Source organism: Falco naumanni, chromosome 8 (assembly GCF_017639655.2).
Source record: "Falco naumanni isolate bFalNau1 chromosome 8, bFalNau1.pat, whole genome shotgun sequence".
Lineage (NCBI taxonomy): Eukaryota > Metazoa > Chordata > Aves > Falconiformes > Falconidae > Falco > Falco naumanni.
In genome coordinates, this window is record NC_054061.1 from 63,601,412 (window position 1) to 63,622,433 (window position 21,022).

The 21,022-nt window shown below is 36.7% G+C and overlaps 1 protein-coding gene across 3 annotated transcripts in view; it reads right to left on the reverse strand.

Annotated features, from left to right (window-relative positions):
- Nucleotides 1-21,022, reverse strand: part of PGAP1 (post-GPI attachment to proteins inositol deacylase 1) — a 36,693-nt gene that overhangs the window by 4,883 nt on the left and 10,788 nt on the right. Inside the window, exons 6-26 of one of the 3 annotated variants that reach the window (XM_040603365.1) lie at nucleotides 19,784-19,836; nucleotides 19,542-19,608; nucleotides 17,990-18,095; nucleotides 16,177-16,232; nucleotides 16,010-16,093; nucleotides 14,206-14,255; nucleotides 12,761-12,812; nucleotides 12,457-12,534; nucleotides 10,937-11,012; nucleotides 10,523-10,596; nucleotides 10,387-10,438; nucleotides 9,627-9,693; nucleotides 8,641-8,749; nucleotides 8,223-8,261; nucleotides 7,080-7,173; nucleotides 6,366-6,456; nucleotides 5,948-6,145; nucleotides 3,827-3,959; nucleotides 2,256-2,306; nucleotides 822-1,042; nucleotides 376-480 (exon numbers count right to left, since the gene is read on the reverse strand). In XM_040603365.1, coding sequence (XP_040459299.1) covers nucleotides 376-480; nucleotides 822-1,042; nucleotides 2,256-2,306; nucleotides 3,827-3,959; nucleotides 5,948-6,145; nucleotides 6,366-6,456; nucleotides 7,080-7,173; nucleotides 8,223-8,261; nucleotides 8,641-8,749; nucleotides 9,627-9,693; nucleotides 10,387-10,438; nucleotides 10,523-10,596; nucleotides 10,937-11,012; nucleotides 12,457-12,534; nucleotides 12,761-12,812; nucleotides 14,206-14,255; nucleotides 16,010-16,093; nucleotides 16,177-16,232; nucleotides 17,990-18,095; nucleotides 19,542-19,608; nucleotides 19,784-19,836 — 1,856 coding nt within the window. Of the gene's footprint in view, nucleotides 1-375; nucleotides 481-821; nucleotides 1,043-2,255; nucleotides 2,307-3,826; nucleotides 3,960-5,947; nucleotides 6,146-6,365; nucleotides 6,457-7,079; nucleotides 7,174-8,222; nucleotides 8,262-8,640; nucleotides 8,750-9,626; nucleotides 9,694-10,386; nucleotides 10,439-10,522; nucleotides 10,597-10,936; nucleotides 11,013-12,456; nucleotides 12,535-12,760; nucleotides 12,813-14,205; nucleotides 14,256-16,009; nucleotides 16,094-16,176; nucleotides 16,233-17,989; nucleotides 18,096-19,541; nucleotides 19,609-19,783; nucleotides 19,837-21,022 lie in introns of those variants that run through there. The other 2 variants (XM_040603366.1, XM_040603367.1) reach the window with 2 other exon arrangements.

A 21,022-nucleotide genomic window follows, 5' to 3' on the forward strand; every position in this document is an offset into this window, starting at 1 on the left:
GGTTTAAAATTCACTTTTCCATGTAACTTTTGAACAGTAATTGCTAAACATATGATGATTCTGTATTATTTGGAAGGATTCAATGAATTATGAATGACGAAGTCACAGTTAGAGAAGTCTTTGTGAGACTGATTGCTTTGATAGCGAATAATTTAAGTCCATGTGGTAAATACAGGTAATTTTCTCCACTTAGCTGAACTACAGGTAATTTGGAGGCATTTTACCTAGTCTTTAAGATTTAACCATATGAGTTCACGAATCTCTATGTAGGCTGAACCATTACATGTCTGTGCAGCACAAATTAAGTTTTGCCACACAAATGGAAGTAGTAAGAAAGAAGCAGAAAAACAAAAATTGGGTATTAGGCTACAGTACCTTGATTTCAGTTCCAAAGCACTTGAATTCATGAGAATTTCTAAAATGCATACGATGATAATAGCTGTAGATCTGCATGGATCAGGATCAAGTCTAACATTGTACCTGCGAAGAAGCGGTTTAGAAAGCATGTTACTTCTAAATTAGGCTACCAAATAGTTAGGAAGAAGCATGTGCTAATAACAACAAACATACATAAAATACATATGGTATCATAGCCTGATTTAAAATTCTTTCTGAATCATTACTTTCTTTGATGTATCACTGATTCACTTAACACCTACTTATAATATAAACCACATTACATTATAAGCTACCTTATAATATCAAAGACTTCTGTTAATTATAATTGGTTTTTCTATGCAAAGAGTCAAACAGTTGCAATTTTTATTGCTTCAAAGATTCATACTCATTTCTTCTACCTTACTGGCAATTTAAGGAAGTACCTGAGATTTTTTAACCAATAAATTAAAGATGGCAAGTTCAGCAGCACAATCCACGTGAGTAAATTGAGAATTGTAACGTGTATCTTAAGACTGTTAACGGCTTCAGCAGTCGTACTGTTGGGAAGAGATTGTGTTGCTTCTGAAATACTGTCCATCAAACTCTGGTTTTTCACTGTGTGTATCCTGGAGTTCTGCGAAGTTTCTTTTGAGTGGTCTGAATCCTGAAAATAAAAGACAGAAGTCACAAAAACATGCACAGGCTTGTAAGAAGCCATTCTGGGGGAGGAGGAGGGGAACATACCAGCTCTGACTTAAGAAGAAAATTTGCAATTAACCCTCAAAAAGCCATCAAAAGCAGAGTTTGGTAGTTCAATTTTAAAGCATCTAGATTTAACCAGAAACTTCTCATACACTAGTAGTTTATCTGTCTTTGGAAGAAAAGAATGGAGAGTGGAGATGCCCTGACACCAATGCAGTGATAAGAAATGGAGTTCCTAGAAGGAGGAAGAACAGAAATAAAGGGGTATACAGGCACAAATCACAGATTCATGGAAAAACATACAGGAGGTAACACAACTGGGAGTAAAATATTAGCTGTAGGAATAAACAACAAAGATGAGCTAACAAGTTGGAAGCAGCTAACTTCCAGTGACAGGGGGAGAAAAGCCCACAAATGAAACAAAACAAAATTATGCGAAGATGAAAGGAGGAGAGGATTTAAAACTAAACACACAAAGAACACTCAAAGAAACCCAAATAAAACTGTCAACAACTTTTTCTGGCAGACTGTTTTTTAAACTATGTTCTATGTCTGCAAAAAGGAACAGGTAATTATTATATTCCCATACCCACACCTGCTTACATCTTTGATCCTATACCTTAAAGTAATTGAAAAAGAAACAAATTCACAGTGTATGAAACCTAGTGCTTCTTCACTCCTTTTTAAACAGTTCCCAGTTTACTGGGGTCACAATCCATATCCATCGAATAAATCCTATTTGTCATCTCCTGATTAAAAACACCACTAAACTCCACAAACTACCTACCTGGAAAAAATATTTACCTGTAGTACAGATTATTATCTAGAAATTTTTCTATTTTTTTTAAGATAAGACATGCATAATCAAATACCAAAATTTAGACCAAACCTATTATTCTGTATGTATTCAGAGAGTAATCCTTCTTAAATGTACTTCAGACAAGTTCACACTGCAGTGACCTTGAACAGTGAATGCAACAGTCATACGTGATAGAGTAGGCTACTCACGTCTTCGCTTCTCTTTCACATCATGCACACAGTAAGTAAACTACAGCCATCCAGTCAGCACAGCACAACCTAACGCTACCAAGGCGAGATGATAACAATTCATAATGCATAAGTTAGCCAAACAATTTTTGGTTACAGTTTTGAACAGAAACAAGAAACAGTCTTACCCCAGTGAGCATGTTTTGTTCTGCTCTTACATTCACATGCAGTTTTATAACCTGTAAGACAAACAGTTCCGCTTTTTTTAGCGGCGTTTCTTCATGCAAAAGCTGTGGTATAGAAGTAAAACAAATTTGGGCTATTTTTTTTTTGTCCCTTTTTATAGCTAGATGATTCCAGGGCCCCAGTGGAGCTGCAATGCAAGAACTCCCTCTGCCTTTCTCATCAGCAGCATCCAAAGTGCTCTATTAAGGAAGGATTTCCAAGCACATAGAGAAAACGCTGCTCTGATTTTTCCCCTTCCACTGTGCTGGACAGAGAATACAGAGCAGAAAATCTGCATATTCCTCACCTCCTTCTGCTAATTCAGTTCTACTTCATTTTCTGCAGAAACCCATAAACAGGCCACATAGGAAAAGTCCCACGTCAGAGATTTACTGCAGAAGCAGGAGTAACATCAGCATGGGAACATCCTTCGCAGGGTAACCTTATGTGACAGGGAGTTCAATTAGAGATAGCACTGTTTCTCAGGTTGTGCTTTCAGCTGCCATCTACCTGCTTCAGACCACCTGTAAGCTGCTCTGCTTGTGCCCCTACTCGCAGATGCATGCTCCAACGTTTCCCTAGTAGAGCCAAGTATAGTAGCTGAATTAACAGCTATATAACCATAGGGTGAATCAGAGAAGTTTGACACTCTGATGCAAGGAAAACCATGGAAACTGAATGGCAGGGACTAAGTATGGATCTTTGTGGCACTACCCGAGGGACCAGGTTAGACAGACATTAAGACTACCCTAATTCTACAATATATCCACCCTCCTTCCTTTTACTCCATAAAGATTTGTGAAAGTCTTAAAAGATGGAAAATATTCTACAGAACATTCCAAGTCCTCCCTTTGCTAAAGTTTCTCTTCAAGGAAGTTATTAGTCTTTGATCTTATAACATTACCTGTCCGTAAGTTAAAAATTGCAATTATGTGCATTATTGTGGTGGGCATATGGGACCATACATTTCTTTGGAAGAAGTGTTATGAGAAGAAGAAAAATAATTCTAAAAAATACAAAATCATGAAGACTCTGATAAGTTCAAAAAAGACATATTTCAAGTACACAAATAATAACTTCCTTTTAAGCATGAAAAATAATAATCTGTATTTTCGCTTTTAACATGGGGTTAATTCAAAGCATACAGAATTGTGGGTAACTGGCTAGCTGAAAAAGGTCTCATAGACATAGTGCAGCTGCCTGGACAAAAATGCACATTGCTCTCAGCTTACCTGAAGTAAAGCAAAAGTTACACAGTAACAGGAAGATCGCGGTGGGAAAAGAATGTTGCAGGTGGGAACAGATAACTACAGAAGAGAAACTAGGGGGAGGCTTGATATTTAGGCAACTAACCAATAATGAGCTTAATTTTTGTAATATGTATGAGCTAATTATAACAAGGCATAAAAGGTGACTGTAAGGTACAATAAATGAAGTCTGCTGATCACTCATATTGAGTGACTGTGTCTTCCCTCCGTCGCAACACAGAATTTTGAATGCAGTTATAAATTCAACATATTTAGCTTTTCAGTACCTTAAACAAGTATTGAAGATAAATAATGAAGACAGCAACTGCACCACAAGTGGTCCAGCTAAGCACAGCAAGGGATAACACCCCGCAGAGTCTTCTGGGTGTAATCAACTTATCTTTTTGAAGTACACTAGGCCTAAAAAAAGAAAACAAAACTGCTGTTATACTACTGTAACAATGTCACACCTACAAAGATCAAAGCATAATTCTGTTTTGTGAATGACTGAAAAGAATAAATTATTCCTGAATATTGATTAAACAGCGGAAAAATAAAGTTAGACAAATTTTAACATACATACCAACTGCTACATAAGCTACTTTGCACTAACAAAACAATCTTATACCTCCTAGAATGTATGTCTGTAACTAATGTATTATTTTTACTTCATTTGGGGAACATAAAGGTTACACTGATGAACATAAAACATTAGCTAATGCTAACTGTAGGTCTGCATCAGTCACTGAGTTACTCTGTCTTACTACTGCACAGCTGCATCATTAAAGTGTCTCCTACTACAAACGTTAATGCACTGCAGCATTCAGTGGCAGTACAGCAGTACACAACTGTAAGGCTCCAAGAGATTAATTCTGTGAAAGCATTCTTCCTAGACAGGAATTTCTGCTTGCTCACAGCCTGAGAAACACAGAAAAGCTTATTTTCAGTGTCCAGATTCCATCTGGTACAACTATGAGACAAGTATGAATATGAAATGACAAAGACGAGCTGGGAAGGTGTGACAATGAGGGGAATGCAGTGGGGATGAAGTACAACACAACCATGAAAAAGTCTGTACTACTTGGATATTCCAGTATTAAAGCAGACAGTGAAAACAGAAAAGGCATTATTTGGAAAATATAATTTTAAAAGCCTTTGCAGCAAATATTGAAAATTTTTGCCTATGAAAAATAGGCACAAAAAGAAGTCTAGCTGACTAGAACAAAGAATCCCACAGATAGCAAGTGACAAATTCTTTGCTGCTGTCTACATCAGATCATTTCCAAACATTGAGTAAAAGTCAAGTGATACTATCTACTTTAGGGAGATTTACAGAAAATAAATGGGTTGGATTTTTTTCAATAAATTCAGGGGTAGATCAAAAACTGTGTAAGGCACTAGAATTGAACCACCTGACTTACAGGTAGGCACACAAAAATCTTATTTTCCTGCCTTTGCCCAGTACATTCTCTGGGTTTGAAGAGCCCAGTAAAAGCTTTAATGAAAACAGCCGGAATTGAGCTAACACCCTTAAAAAGTTAGGAAGAACAGTTTTGAAACTTGGAAGTTCATCACTTTGTCACTTAAAACTAATACTGAAGCATCCACTGTAATTTATGAAGAAGGCTGAAGAAATAGCTGGTGCCAGATCTATTCTTTGGTAGAATAAGACCAGAAGTGCTATTGATGTAAACAGAAAGAGTTCATTTGGCAGATGTTTTCTGAGTAAAGAGCATCCCAGCCGACTTCCTGGAGACAGAGAATTGGCTCAGATCTAGCTGAGGACTGCTATCAATGTCGGAACAGTCAAACCTTTAAAACAGCTAAGCATGTTATCCAATTTACTCATTTACTCTTCCGAAATCTTTTTATCTTCCTTGCTTTTTTTAAACCCAGTTTCATATTTGAATACTCATCTGTACAAGCAAAAACATTAATTCCATGTTCTTACACATGTTCTATAAAATTCATTGGTCTTGTAGAATGAAGTGAACATCCAATAAATTTTTGTTTTACAAATCTGCTTGTATTCTTTAATGCAGTTTATTCAATACAAATAATGAGGCATGGATTGCAATGCTAATATTCTCTTTTCTAAACATATGCATTTATTTTTTGAGCTGCTGAAAAGGGAATAGTTAGTTGCTTTCTTTTCCCCAACAAGCTTTCCTCAAAAACAAAACTGAAAACCTGTATAACAGCCTTTTGGAGATGTGGAATAAGGACCATGAGGCAATCCTCATACTTAACACCAACAAACCCCAATGTCTTAAATAGTGTATGAACTAAACTGCAGAATTCAGTCTGCCCAAGCACTGACACTCACGCTGAAGCAAAAAGAAAAAAAAAAATGGACAGGCTCACAGTCATCTAAAAGAGCGTAATTGTATAGCATAGTGGTTTTTTACCTCATCAGAGTCAACCATAATGAAGAGAAGAGTCTCAGAGATGTAGAGAAAAATACTCCACTCCAGTAGGCAATGCCTGTCCCAAAAAGAAATAGAATCAGGGACACAAGGGGGAACCATGCATCCTGACTACTCAGTACAGCAGCTTCCACCTCTGGTAGTGACAGTGATTCCCATATCTCTCTAAACCAGTTAAACCTGCCAAAAACATGAAAGTAGTATTACTTATCACTTCCAATTGCCATTACAGTAAGATATCTATCAACTACGCCTCCTACTACAGCCTTTCAAACAAAATCAGTCAGGTGTTCACAATGACTACAGATAAAATAGTATCCTTCTCCACTAATAGTTTTACTAAAAATTCTGGTTCGGAAACTGCTTTAAGTAAATAAAGAAAGAAGTTAGGCAAACTCACCCCTGCAGAAACACAACAATGCTTATAAGAGGTTCTACTTTGTAGGGCTTAGCTGTCCTAACTAGTTCAAGGGAAAAGTCTGAACACTGGCCTAGAATCAAGAACAGAAAGCATCTATAGTTATTATTTTGTCATGAACTTTAACAAAGATACACACACACACACACACACACAAAAAAAGACAGATTTGAAAGTCTGCTTTAAAACAAAATAACCATGTCTTACAACAGCACTGCAAGTCATCATATTTCATCATCAAGACCCTTATTCACTGGGTCACTCATATTAGGTAATTGTCACAAGAGCTTCACCACCTGAACTTAGATAAAAATGCATTTTGTCTGAAGACATGTCTAAAAGTTAAGCCTGCAAATCTCACCTTCATGCAAGAAATAGTGTTTTGTGCATATTAACCATATATTTTTAAACTTTTACATTCATCTATTAATTCTAAAGTATCGTGTAACACCAATCATTCACAAAGAAGGGATTGCAGAGTAAAATAATAATGAAATACCCTGCTACAACACAACCTCGGAGAACTACCAACAAACAAAACCCGAAACTGAAGAGCATAAATCCAAATGCTTGCACAAGTTAATGATACTTAGCTTTAAAAGTTAACAACAACTAGCTAGGTTTTCAACAGTAAATTGGATAATTAATTTCTCTAAAAACACTTGTGAGAAAAAAAATATTTTTCTGCAAAGCTACCTGTTGATACCAATGTGCTCAACTGTCCTCCATAAGTAAGAAGAATATTAGAAACAATATAGACAGGAAGAGCGCCACCATGGAACCTTATTATCTGAAAGACAAGGATGGAAAGATAACTTTTAATTTCTATATATATATAAATATATTTTTAAAATACACACACAATCATGTAGCCAGCATGATGATGTGATTAGAAAATCTTTCTTAAAGTTGATTTAAACAGTTTTTCATTTTTATGCATAGGTATTTGATAACTACCATTACAACTAATGTTATATATGGAAAACACTCAGATCTCTCATAAACAGTAAATCAAACATGTTTTGATAAATGATCAAATTATAAGTGAATGCTGTTTTTCCAGTCAAGACAAATATTAAAAGAATACACTAGTGCACTAATGGTGTTTCAGTAAAATAGATTTTAAAATTGAAAGGCCACTTTCCTAGAAATACCTGTATATAGCTACATATGCTTTTGGGTAAAAAATTTTTGGAAGCAATTTCACGTATGTTCTAATTGGCTTCCACTGTCCCAAGTCATGATTAATAAACAAATAGGACATAAATTCTTCTAAAGTGATAACAACATGAAAAATCCTCAATATAAATGCATACATTCAAATTGAGAAACCTGCCAGTAATACTCCAGCACTACACTTAAGTGCTTGCGAATTAGTTACTCTTTAGAATCAGAAAACTGCAGATGACTAGTCTATGTTCACTGATACCAATGTTTAAATGTATTCCTCATTGATAACCAAAGAAAATTTGTTGAAAAGGAGCATATGGATCTACTTCAACTTTTTTCCTAACTTGTAGTTGATGCCAAATGTATCTTAAAGTTTTAACGCTATTGACTCATCAGGCAAGAAAATGACCTACGGATACTCAACTAACCACAAAGCCAAATGCTCAACATTTACATTAGCTCTTTAGAGCTAGGCTGCTTTTGCACTCCTCTGAAAACGGAGGCCTGACATCCGGATGGGATGCTGTGCCAGCTGACAAGGTTTACAATGATCACTGAATAGTGTCCCGCTTGGCATCAAGAAGTGCCATGGCAGGGAAGGGAGGAAGGACAAACTTCTTTAGATGCCACTGACATAAAAAACAATCTAGTACTAGAAAGTGTTCTTACTTGTCCAAGAACCTGTAAAAGTGACGTCTTCAGAACTACCTTGATACAAAAAGAAATATTTTATTATTGTATATAATGGCAAACATAAGTACAAAATACTTTCATTTTTAAGAAGCCAACCTGAGTTTTAGAAGACAGCAATCCTATAACTAAAATGTACAACAGCTGACTCCTGACTTTTTCAAAACAAATGGTTTGAAGTTTTTCTTAGAAATGAGAGCCCAACTTTCAATATTACTCCAGCTGTTGCAAAATACTTGTAACATGCACTACATTTAAAAAAAGGCCATACAGCCTACCTTTATTTTAGATTTGCTTAGTATTTATTTTGATTAATTAGCCACATTTTTAAAGACTGAATTATATAAAAGTTATACAGTAATGTAAACTAGCTATAAAATAAATTTGTATTACTCACTTCATACTGACAGTCTGAGGAAGAGTAAATATTCAATTCTGGAACCCTGCTGTCATTTTTAGGCTGAGCAATATGCAGTTTTGCAGAAATCTCAGTAGAAGATGGAACTCTGAAACAGCAAATTTAATGGGTAATTGTTGTCCTTCTAGTGAAGAAAAGCCCAAAAGCCTTAGTCTTCAACAAGTGCACGTAAAGCAGATGTAGTACAGCAGCGTCACCACAAGCAGTGAGTGAAATGGCATGATGAACTTGTTTATCCTGTCACAAAGGACTACACAACATTCTCAGCCTACTGTCCTCTGAACTATCAAGGGGCATGGTACTAGAAAACAGACACGTGTAGTTTTAGTGTACACACTGCCTCACAGAACATGTAAATACTCTGAGTGACAAGATGGGGAAAACACCTCCTCAAGAATACAATTCAGTTTCCTGCAAGTATTATGCTGTTAGAAAACAAAGGGGGGATGGGGCGGGGAGAAATAGGGAGGTATCCTTAAGACATCTAAAATAAGGAAGACAGTTTTCCAACCATCTAAAATAAAGTCAGGTTGTTCAACTGTAATTCATGAGTGACACATTTCAATCCCTATCATTTGATTTTGTCAGGACTATGCTGCTGAAGCAACTTAGGGCCGCTGGGTGATCTAAACCCTGGCTTATGGGAAGAAGCCAGCATCCAGAGCAGCCTCTACACCCCACTCACGAGGGGGTCAAAGATCATGCTGAGAAGTTCAGACCAGCAAATCTGACTTCCTTTTTGAGAAAATTAGTGAGAACTATTAAACACAATCAGTAGATATTCTTATTCTGAAAAAAAATTCAGAACAACTTTGTCAACAAAGGCAGAAAAGTAAATGAGGAAAAGATGCAGAAGGCAAACACTTAAGACTGGAGAAGTTGTCTCATATCAGAAATATTACAAGAGGATGCAAACATGCTTCAAAAACATATCAAGTAGTAAGTTAAATTGTCAGAGTCCTTACTTTGCTACAGTTACTGAATCTTCATGTGACCAGGGTATATGAAGTCTGTAAACACTAGGTTTTCTTTCTGAAATGGAAAAGAATCAAAAAATATAAAATTAAGAACAGGATGTGGCAACTGTCTCCAAAACTAAAATGCAAGTAAAACAAAGGTGGCATATCAGTCACTGTACAGAATCACTGGGCTTGCAGTTACATTGCAATGCGGATCAGTGCAGTTAGCATTGAACAAAAAAAGACATTTTTAAACTCATGCTGTTACAGAACAAGACAGCAAGACATCAGTGTTTAAGGGCAGAAAAGTTATGAGAAAACTTCTAGTTTTCAATAGGTGTAACCTCAATCTAATAAATCCATCACTTTTTTTTTTGAAACAAAGTCCTTCAGCATCCCATTCTGTTTAAGCTTATGTAGCTCAACTTTCAAATTTGAGTCCCACAATTAGCAAATAAAAATCCTAGCCAAATGTGCTATTCTTGAGAAACACTCAATATAACGCACAAGCCTGCTGAAAGTTCAACTTCCCTTTGCTGGGAAGCAAGAAAAACAAACATAGGAGGACTAATTTCACATTTTCTTTGAGCTATACCTTCTTAACAAAAAGTGGACAGAGAGATATTGTCTGCTCAAATGTCTCTGCTAATAACAGTACTGCCTAAACCCCAGTGCTTGAGAGGACTTTTGTTTCCACCAGCTTCAGTCTTGAGAATTTTCAACACATTTAGTTTATAAATTTATGCTTTAGAAGACTTATATTTACCTTCAAATGACTGGCAGTGGCTCTCTATATAAATTTTGAAAGCTTGATATATCTAGAACATTAAAAAAAAAAGAAAAAAATCACATTCTTTAAACAGTGGTTACATTAACTTAAAAAAATTAAGTAGTATTCTTACTTGGTTAAAGTGCTGGAGCTGTACATTGTAAAATAAGCCAGTTGAATTTAATAGAATTTTGCTTGAAGAAAGCCCTGTAAAGGATGTATTTTTTTCACATATTAGATAAAATTATTTGAGAACTCGCTACTTCTTCAGATATTTTTTTTTTTTCCCCAGGAGACTTGTGTGCTTCTTTATCTGTTAGTCAAAACCCCCACATTTCTTACTTTTTTGTTTGTTACTAACAAAAGCAATATTAACTTTAGTAAAAACAACACCCCCAAAACCTCCTGACCATTGGAATTTTTAGGTAAGTTTATTATCCAAATATTAGTAATACTAGTTTTCCCTTTTTCTTTCTTTTTTTTTTTTTTTTAATCTGCCCCATGCACCCCACCCCACCCCCCAAAAAAAGTAATATGCTAAACTTACCAAATGAAAAAAGATGTGTTACAGGAAGTTGTACTGTTCTGGAACCCTCTTTGAAGAATTCACAGCCCAAAGTATACTGCAATTCAAGATATTACATACAGATCTAAACTGAGCACAATACTAGAAAGCCTTTACACTTGCCAAATTCTATTCACAGGCTCAGGCAAAGTCCAGGACAAAAGTACTGAAGCGCCACCTCTCCACACACTGACAGGGACTGGCAGGTAGTTTGTTCCTGTACACAGCGGTACAAGTTTGGGTAGCTGAAGCATGACTTGCAGGTTACTCTAGCTTTCACCCATTTGCAACAGCCTTCAAAAGGCTATTCAAACAGCTAAGAACAACTAGAATCCAGTCCACATCCCTCCTCCTCAGGTACCTCTTTCTTTTCTGGGGGGCGTTGCAAAGGAGCATGGCTTGTCCAAAATCTGGATACAATTTACTAAGCAAAAAGAACCTTTAGTTCGTCTTCTGAAGTTTAATCACAAAAAAGCAAAGCATCCAGCAGGTATGAGTTGTACCATCTCTAACAAGTATGTAGGTCTCAAAAATTATTTTCCATCCCATTTTAAATCCAGCATTTGTTTATTTTTGAAAAGCAGTTTCCAAGATTTAACACAGGACTGCAACTCAACACATTACATTTCACAAGTGATCTCTCTTCTACCTTTCTTATCCAGAACATTGTATATTACTAATTTAACTGCAAGATGTTTCTATCACAACTATCTGAAGATGCGCTCGTATACAAGCATTATAATCACTTCAGCTGTGAATAATTTATTGGATCATGGATTATTATATCAAAGATGCAGAGACAGTATTTGTGTTGCAGAAAGAAATGTCAGACCTACTTACACTTTAAATTCAAGTTCAGTCTTCTGCCACTTTCAAGACTACCTAGAAAGGCCTGCCAGACCCAGCTGGGTAATACACCAAGTCTGCTTAGATTCCCTGCAAGTGTTCCTCTTACTGGGAGCCTGAGAGGCCTTGATGCAAAGACATCCAACTTCTCTGTGAGGTTCAGAACTATCAAACTCTGTACAACTCAGCCTACCACATTATTTGTGGTCTCAGAGCTTGCAGAGGTATCTGTACCATACTCCTCAGAATCCATATGTGGTGTCTTCAGTTATGAACAGCATTCTCCACTATGCTGGGTAAGAGAACTGACTGTTCAAAAAGATAATAGCCTGATTGCATTCCTGAACATTAAGGAAGAAAAACATTAGAACCCCCAACAAGAACTCCTAAGAACTGGTTTGAGAACTGTTGCTTTGTATGTTTCAAGTAGTATGCATGCCTTCCATTTGGTGTTCTATCAAACAAAGACGTTTCTGAGCTTACCCAAGGATAACAGTTATCTACAAACCACACTGGAGTGTAGGTCTATGGTTTCTCAAAGTAACTTAGCACACATTCAATACACTTCCTTTTCCTGCTGTCATAGCATCTGAAAGCTACGAACACACTAAGCAAGCAATTTCTGCATTTCTTTTTTTTTTTTTTTTTTTTTTTACCTTATTGCCAACTGTGGGCGGTACCTGAATGACAATGTGGGACAAAGAAGGATAGTCCTGAAGCTTCAGTATTACAACCTTAAAACAAAAAAAAAAAGACAAAAAAAAATAAAAGCCATTGTGAACTTAGCTTAACAAGCCTTAGCTTGCCCCTTGCCAGTTCCCAGATGTCCACCTCTTGCACCCATTCCTCTGGAATACAACTGCATGTTCCAATGCTGTAAACAGAACAGATCTTTCTCCCATGACATGCAGCTACACCATGGAGCACCTCTCCCTCCTTCAAGTTGTGTGTGACACTTACCTTGGTGGTCGGAAGTAACTCAGCTCTCCAGGACAAATCAGTAGCTTCCAGGCTGTAAAAATTTATGCACATTAAGGATGAGCATGTCCATTATGACAATGGATTAAAATACCAGCTTTTATATATATATGCGTGTGTGTGTATATGTATATATTTCACATGATTTTAAAATGAGGACAAGTTTGGGTCTCCTGCAGTTTGCTACCATAGTAATTTATCAAACTACAGTCATTTCAGATGCTGCAAATCTTGTTTGTGCAAAAACAAGTTAAGCAAAGCTCTAACTTTGTCACATACAAACATTCAGTACTTAGCCATGCAACTTCACAAACATAACAAAAAACCTCAGTGAGCTGAAACATCACTGGTATCAAATTAATACACGATTTTATTAGCATTTTTAAACATCAGAAGTGCCAGTTTTTCATATGGGAACATCTAAAACATATCATATGAAATAAAACTCTGTTAGCTGCTGCAGAGCTTGCAGCAGTTCTAAAATGGTGTGTACTTACATTTAAACACTGAACCGCAACACATTAATTCAGTCGTTTTAAGTTATGATTTTTACAATATACCAGAATACTTCTGTTTCTCCAAACAGTGTTACATGACCACAGGACACAGTCCAAAGCAAGGACACTATTATCAGATGAGGTTTTAGGTAGCGGTCCTGAACTAGGCTAACCTGCATTTGATGCTGATCAAAGGTTATGCAAAGGAGAAACAGCCAGCTTCTTGGATCAGGAAAAAGTAATTATGACATCTAGCTATCAGCTGGAGGCAAAACTGTGGCTATACACCTCAGCTCAGATCCCAGAGCAGACAAATACTATTCTAGCTCAATTCTACCTGGAAGCTTTCTGTAATCTGAAGGGTAGATTGAATTTACTTTCAGCTTACTTTGCAAACGTAAGCTAAGCCAGTGTTTTAAATCCATTTTGTAATGATTGTAACAAACCGATTCAAATAATCACTAAATCACCCACACTGCTAAATAATTTTCATATGACAATAGCAATTATGGAATCAGCAAAAAAATAGGAGATGCTTCTAGCCACTCTTCTGAAGGCTTTGAGTGACATTAGATGTCTTCTGTTATAGGATTCTAAAGCGATTCTACAAAACACACAATTTAGGAATCCAGCACAGCATGTAGTGTCCACAAGAGAGCAACAGGAGCAACTTCTTACTGCTGCGAAGGTCAAAAATACAGCTTAAAGAAGTTCACCTATTTTATTCTGCATTCATGCAGCAATTTTTGAGAAAACCTATTCTTTCCTGTTTTCTTGGTGATACAGACAGCAAAAATTATTCACAGCAAGAATTTTACTTTTCTTCCCAATCTCTTCCTTCCTAAGGAGGAAGATATCTTAAATGCTTTAAATTCAAATTTAGTCCCACAATACCCACTTGAATAAAGAACAGGAACTGTTTATACTCACCACATTGATGAATTATTGTTCATACAGCCAAAAATCCAGCTACTTGTGTCCTGTAAAGTCAATACCATAACATGGTACATTACTAATACGTGAGTGTATTTATAGAGATATTAAAAATAGCAATTATTTACTGCAACAATGCAGGAGTTAATGCTGACAATCTTCTTCAAAATTTATATATGCTAACTGTTTCAGTACACCAGATGTCAGCAGCTGTTCCAAAAATCCTCTGATAGCAGAACCTTGGTGCAATTGACTGCCTAAAGAGAGGAACAAACTTCCCTCTTCATCTCGTTCCTTTTCTGTTAAGTGTGTCTGCAGCAGCTATTATTACAGTGACCAAACCCTCAGAAGGATGTCAAATACTGAAGAGTAAAAGCAAAGATGATGATAAAAACAGTTTCTCTCGATTTCCTCAATTATTTATAACAAAAGATATCCACCATCTTTTTTTATTCATTTCACAATGAAGTCAGACTTCTGTGTTAACAGCAAGTGATATCCTCCATTAAAATTCTGATGTTGTGATCTTGGAATTACAATTACAAGGATGAAAAGATGAAGAATAAGACTGAAAGGTGGGGGGTTCTAGGAATCATTTTAAATAATTTCTGTTTGCCACCTTTTCTAGTTATGAATACATTTTCTAAAAATCAAATACAAGGTTAAACAAACTTTCACCATTGCCCTTAAAAAAAATATCTGCCTTACATATGGTGTCAAAATCAATTTTAAGTTTATTTTTTTCTAATGAAAAGAAACATCTCAATGTACTATCCTAAGTAGTCAAGAAATACTTTAGAATTTTAATGTTCTACTGCTCCCTCCCTCGATAATTTAAGCGCTTTGAAATGACAGCACCATGATGCGAGTATCTCAGACATTGTTCTGTACCTCCTCCTCAAGCAGTATTGGTCCTGTCTTTAAGATAGTATAACAAAGGCAAAAGTTAACCTATTAAAGCACATCTAAGATCACAACAGATGTGTCAGTGTTGAAGCTGCTACTGAGAAGGACAATTAGAAAAGCACTGAGAACACAGAATCTTGTTTTCCCCAATGGTGGTATGAATCTCTTCTTTGGGATGAGGAGGAGTGGTGACACAGGCAGGTAGGATGAAACGGGAAAGCATCTCAAGTTTCTTGCCACTAATCTAGAATACTCATGTAATTCTGAAAAGTGTATTTATCCATCTCCAGTTTGCCAAGAAATTACATTCCTTCCTTTCAAAAAATATTTTTAAAAACACGTCAAAAGCATTTTTGCTGAATTTATGTCTCTTGAGATTAAAAAAATTGTTGCACATTATCATCTCTCAACAGAGGAGACAACCAAGAAGATACTGTTTTCTCATGTGGCTTCCATTTGCTTCCACTGCTTAGTGGAAGATCCCTGCAGCCTTTCAGGCTCATTTCAATTTTATTATGGGAAAGCAAACCTATAAACTGCTTTCCCAAATTAGAAGTATGGCTGAATCCTGGCAGCACTAAAAATAACTTCTTCATTCAAGCCCATCAATACAGAACTGCACTAAAAGGAGAAAGTAATCTGGGGCTAACCATAAGAGAGTCAAAAATAAAACGTTTGAGGTTCAGGTGACACTGAAGGTTTCAGATCTAGAACATTAAGTGTGACATGCTAAACCAGGAAGTACATCTAACACAATGTATTAGGCTGTGAATGTAAACAAACGTCAGTAATTTCAACAGCTGTTCATTAAACTGTCTTAAAACTGCAGCAAATCTAAATTAAAAAAATACAGCTTTATAAGCAAACTCCAGACATTAAAGAAGTATTTTCTCACCAACATACTGTTTTCACAGTAAACATGACTGTATGATTTTCTGTGGCTTGCAAGAGGAAATGTGAAATATTTTCCATCAGAATCCTTCAAAGAAAAGAAAAAAACACTGCTCATTAGTAAAAAACCCCAAAACCAAAAAAACACAATGAGAAAAAAATGTTACGTACATTGTAAACTGAGTAAGTCCATTTTGAGGCTTTGACTGTAATCCACATGAAAGCTCCTAAAAGAAAATATGTTTTTATGTGCCACACTGCAGGACCTATTATCCTTATCCCCAAAATCTTATACTTATCTCCAAGGTCTTACCTCTTATCTGTAAATGGCCATAAACTTTGTAACCTTTAATCAACACAAGATTGCTACTGCTTAGAATTACATGCAACAGTTTCCATCAGTTACACAGGAAACAGCAAACCCCTAGGATCCAGTTACTGAACAGGAATTATAAAATAAAAACCCTATGGAACTTGAAACAAAGCTCTCAAGGCAACAAAACACCTAAGAAAGCGAATGATACTAATGTAATTACAGGGTGACTGATTAAACTGAGGCCACGTTAGAAACAGCTTTGATCTTTGCTCACGTCAGCCTTTTAAGAAAACTAATACAGAAACTTGTGTAGAAGTCAGTCAATGATGACTGAATAACACGTACATGAAAACAGTAGCAGTTTAAAAGATATGTCTGGGAAAAAAAGACTAAGAATAATGAAGAGATCAGAGAGAAAAACAATGCAAACTGTCATGCAGGAAGGTTAATATCTTTCTTCTGTGTAACTAGAGTAATAAATTCACAGAAATCTAGCTAACTGTTGAGAGGTCACTACAAATAGGAAGATGCAAACACAAAATCCAGTCTAAACATATTCCTCCTTATTGCTAAAACTGACCCCCTAAAAAAGGCAAACCAAGTACAAAAAAACCAACAAACAAAAAAAATCAGTTCCACAGCCTGTTTGGGCAGCCGTTCCAAGGTCTGACCACCCTCCCGGTGAAGTACTTTTCCCCAGTACGTAACTGGAATTTCTTTTGCTGTTACTGGGCTCTACTGCCTATGGCGTTACCATGCGCACCTTTGAGAAAAAATTAGGTTCACCTTCTCTCCAATCTTTCATTAGGTAGTTGAAGACAGCAACAGGATCGATCCCCCTTCACAATCTCCTCAGGGCAAAAAGCCCCAGTTCACTCAGCCTCCCTCCCCCACGGCCTATGCCCCAGGAGCTCCACCGTGGTGGTCCTCTGCTCCGGGCTCACTCCAGCGCATGTCACTGCCTAAGTGCCTTCTTATACCAGGGTGGCCAAAACTGGACATCAAAGGTCAAGCTACCTTAGTACTTCTGCAACAGCTTATATTAAGAAAGTCCCTGAAATGAAATGGGTTTTATGAAATGGTTCAGCCCACCTCAGCAAAGCTAGGAATACAGCTGTGCCCTACAAAAGTTCTGTTTAGTTCCCAAGGCTCCACAGAGTCATAATTTCTTGGCATTTACAAGGAAACCATTAGTGTGCACTCCATTTTACCCTGCCATGTCATGAAAAAAAGAGGCAGTCACTGATGAAGCAGATCTGAAAATTCAGGATTTCTACGAGTAGCACAAAACTAACACAGTGGCTCTACAATACCCATACTATCCTTCTTGCAAGCATGGGATGTAAGTGTAGATTAGACTGTACTTTTGACATCCAGCTATGCCCAGTTTCTGACATTTTCTACTGGACATCCTGGTGTAAATACAGCTCCTGCTCACCCCGCAGACTCTAAGACATGCAAAGTGACAGGTTTTTTTCCTCCTACCCCTTTTAACCTATTTAGTACTGAAACCTCATGAAAGCTGATAGTTTAGGTCTATAATAAGTATATCATTTCAGCAATGTCTGAAGAAGTACCAAATGTATTCCAGAAGTTTGTTAGTGAGAAGATTTAACTAGTAACAAATGAGTATCATTGAATTCTGATCAAAAGAAAAGTGCTGCACACCCGTGAGTTCTGTAAAAACTTCCGGATTTTCCTCAAATATCTTTGCAGGGTGTCTCACAAAGTGGTGATTCAGTACAGACATTCTCTTCTTCGGATCCTCAGTTATCTAAAAAAAAAAAAAAAGAACACATTGTCAAATTTAATTTTACTGATTTGTGTGATTTACAATCATCACATGATCATAGCTAGCAATACAGTTTTGGGGATGAGAGGCAGGAGAGATTGTTAGAAGACATGGTATACTTTCTATTCTAAATTTAATAATCTGAACACATAAAGCACCATCGATAGTCAACCACTGCAGTACAGGAAGTCTACACATTATAAAGCATAGCTAAAACTTTTAGGAGTGTTACATCCTTGCCTACTCTTAACACAAGGAAACCACTCTATTAAGCTTTCTTTATAGATACACATGCATTCTTCCTGAAATAACACACTTATAAATGTGAGAATTCTTCCTAAACTATGGCATATTTACTAGTCTGAGATCACAAATCCAGCCTACCACATCTCATCTTAGTACTTTGAGCATCCAAACAGCTGCAGAGTTACATTTTTGTTTGGTTGTTTTGTAGGGTTTTTTTTTTGTTTTTTTTTTTTGAAATCACATTACTAATGTTTGTCTACTCAGCTTTTCAAAATTATGGCCATTACAACTGACTTCTGTAAAGTTTTATGCTCCTGCACATTGTCAGTCAACTCCTGAACAACTGTAGCCCCTTTTTGTCTTTCTCAAACACACGTTAAAGTAAGTATATCTAAGAAACTAAAGAAGCCTGCCCCAAACAGCCTCAAAAAGAACACCTGAAAGCCTTCCTTTTCTATGGCTGGGGCTTTGCTCTTACATATTTTCAGCCTCTTGGACCTTAATTCCAATTCATGTTTATTGCTGAAACATTTCAGAAAGGGAACAGTGTACAGTGGAAGATTTCTCCAATAGTTTTCAAAAAGTAAGATGCAGGATATTTATTTAGACAAGCAATAAATAATGGCAGCTAGAGGTAAACAAATACGCTTGTATTTTACTAACATTCTATTTTTGTAAGTGCTATTTGCAAAAGAACACCAGAAATACGTGCTGGCCACTATAACAACACGACATTGGGAAGTTTGAGAAGTATTATGTCTGATTTGAAGTATCGGAGGTTTTTGCCCTTTATATACTAGTCAGAGAAGGTCACTCGAACACACAGTGAGAGGGAATGTTCAAAGCTACACAGCTAGCAACACTTGTTCTTCCTGGTGCAAGGTCAAATAAACCTGCAACATTATGGAAGAAAAGTTCAGTCCATACATCAGCTATAAAGCATCAAGCAGTCAATAATAAAAACTGAATTAACACCTAATTATTTCTGACATGTTGGTCAAACACCACAAAGCCACAGGATTTTTCAGTGCCTGGTACAAAATGGCAACAATTTTCTCAGCATGACTTAAAAATAATCAGAAAGAGTTTTCTGTATAATAGGGTGGGTTTTGTCCTGATCAAGCGCTCTGGGGGAAGAAGAAAGTGCGATGGGGAAATATACAGGAGATCCCATATACAAACCTGCCTTGTATTTTCATCTATGAGATCAAAAAAAGCTCTAATGGTAGCCAGGATCAATTCTTTGCACCTAAACACAGAGTAAGTAAAATTAAATATAGAAAGGAAATATCCAGGGGAATAACAGTAGTCAGAAAAGACATCATAATAATATTATCCTGAAGCTAAATTATTACATAATATGATAACAGTAGAGAATAGAGGGATGCATGGTCAGTCAATTAACCGTTGTTCCATGAGCTTACCACACTATGGAGAGATGGTCTGTTGAGGCCCAAGCTCTTGGCACAGCTGAGCTCTGTTTGAAGAAGGAAAAAAAATTAGATTTTCTTAGTATGCAAACATTTTAAAATTCTAAGCTAGCCTTTCCCCTCCTTATTTAAACATATTTGTGCAATTATTAAGAGCAGCAGTGTTTTTCTTAGGAGTTTCAGGGGACTAGGGTGCAACAGAATGACTTCGTCAGTCTAAGACCTTACAAGTGCTGAAGCACTTATAAAATAGGCCTTGTAAAACAAAATGACCAAGTTATTATGTTAGATAGCAGAGACTAATGGCAAACGGGCAAATAATGGCGTGGAGGTAACTTACCAAAAATTTCTTCAAAAACTGCTTCTATGACTAATCTTACTACTTTAACAAGTGATCCTGGCACACAAGAATAGAAGCATGCCAACAAAAGCTGCTGCTGAAAAATCAAGGGCATCCTCAACATAAAGATGCCTCGGAACACCACGCAGAAAAAAATGGACAGCCTGAAGCTATCCATTTATGTAAGTGTATGGCACGTACTGCATTTTAGGGACTAATAGTACCAAAACCACCTCCCATAAATGGAGCTTATCACCTAGTTGAACAACTTAACTTGATTCAAGCTATGAACTATTAATGCACTACAGTTGGGAAGAAAAAACCCAAACCAAACCAGAACACCGCCACCACAATCTCCAAAACAAAACAAACCCTCCGCCCCACCAAACCCACAAATCAAAAAACCAAAAAAAAACCCCAAAACCCATTAAAAAGAACTGGTACCCCTGCACAGGAGATTTCATGCAAAATTCTGGTCACCAACACTCAAGAGAAATGAAAGTGGAACAGATGCAGAGAACGGTTACTAGGACAAAGGGAATGTGGAGTTAATCTTCTTAGCCTAGCAGAATCAGAGCTGAGACTATTTATAGACAGCTTTCTGTACAAGACACAGGAAGGTAAACACCAAGGAATGACAACTATTTCAGCTAACATTTCAAGTTGATGACAGAACAAATGCATTTAAAGCTGGAAATTACAAATGTTCTCCCTACTGGGAAGTGTTTTCCAGCTTCTTCCATGTACAGAATAGGTTGATGGCAGGGGGATGGATGACAAACCTAACTACTTTATGATGCCTCTTGATTAATTTTGGAAGGAGACAGATGCCTGCAAAAGCAGAATACTGGACTTGACAGTCTACTGCATCCTTTCTATACCTTAAATTCTTT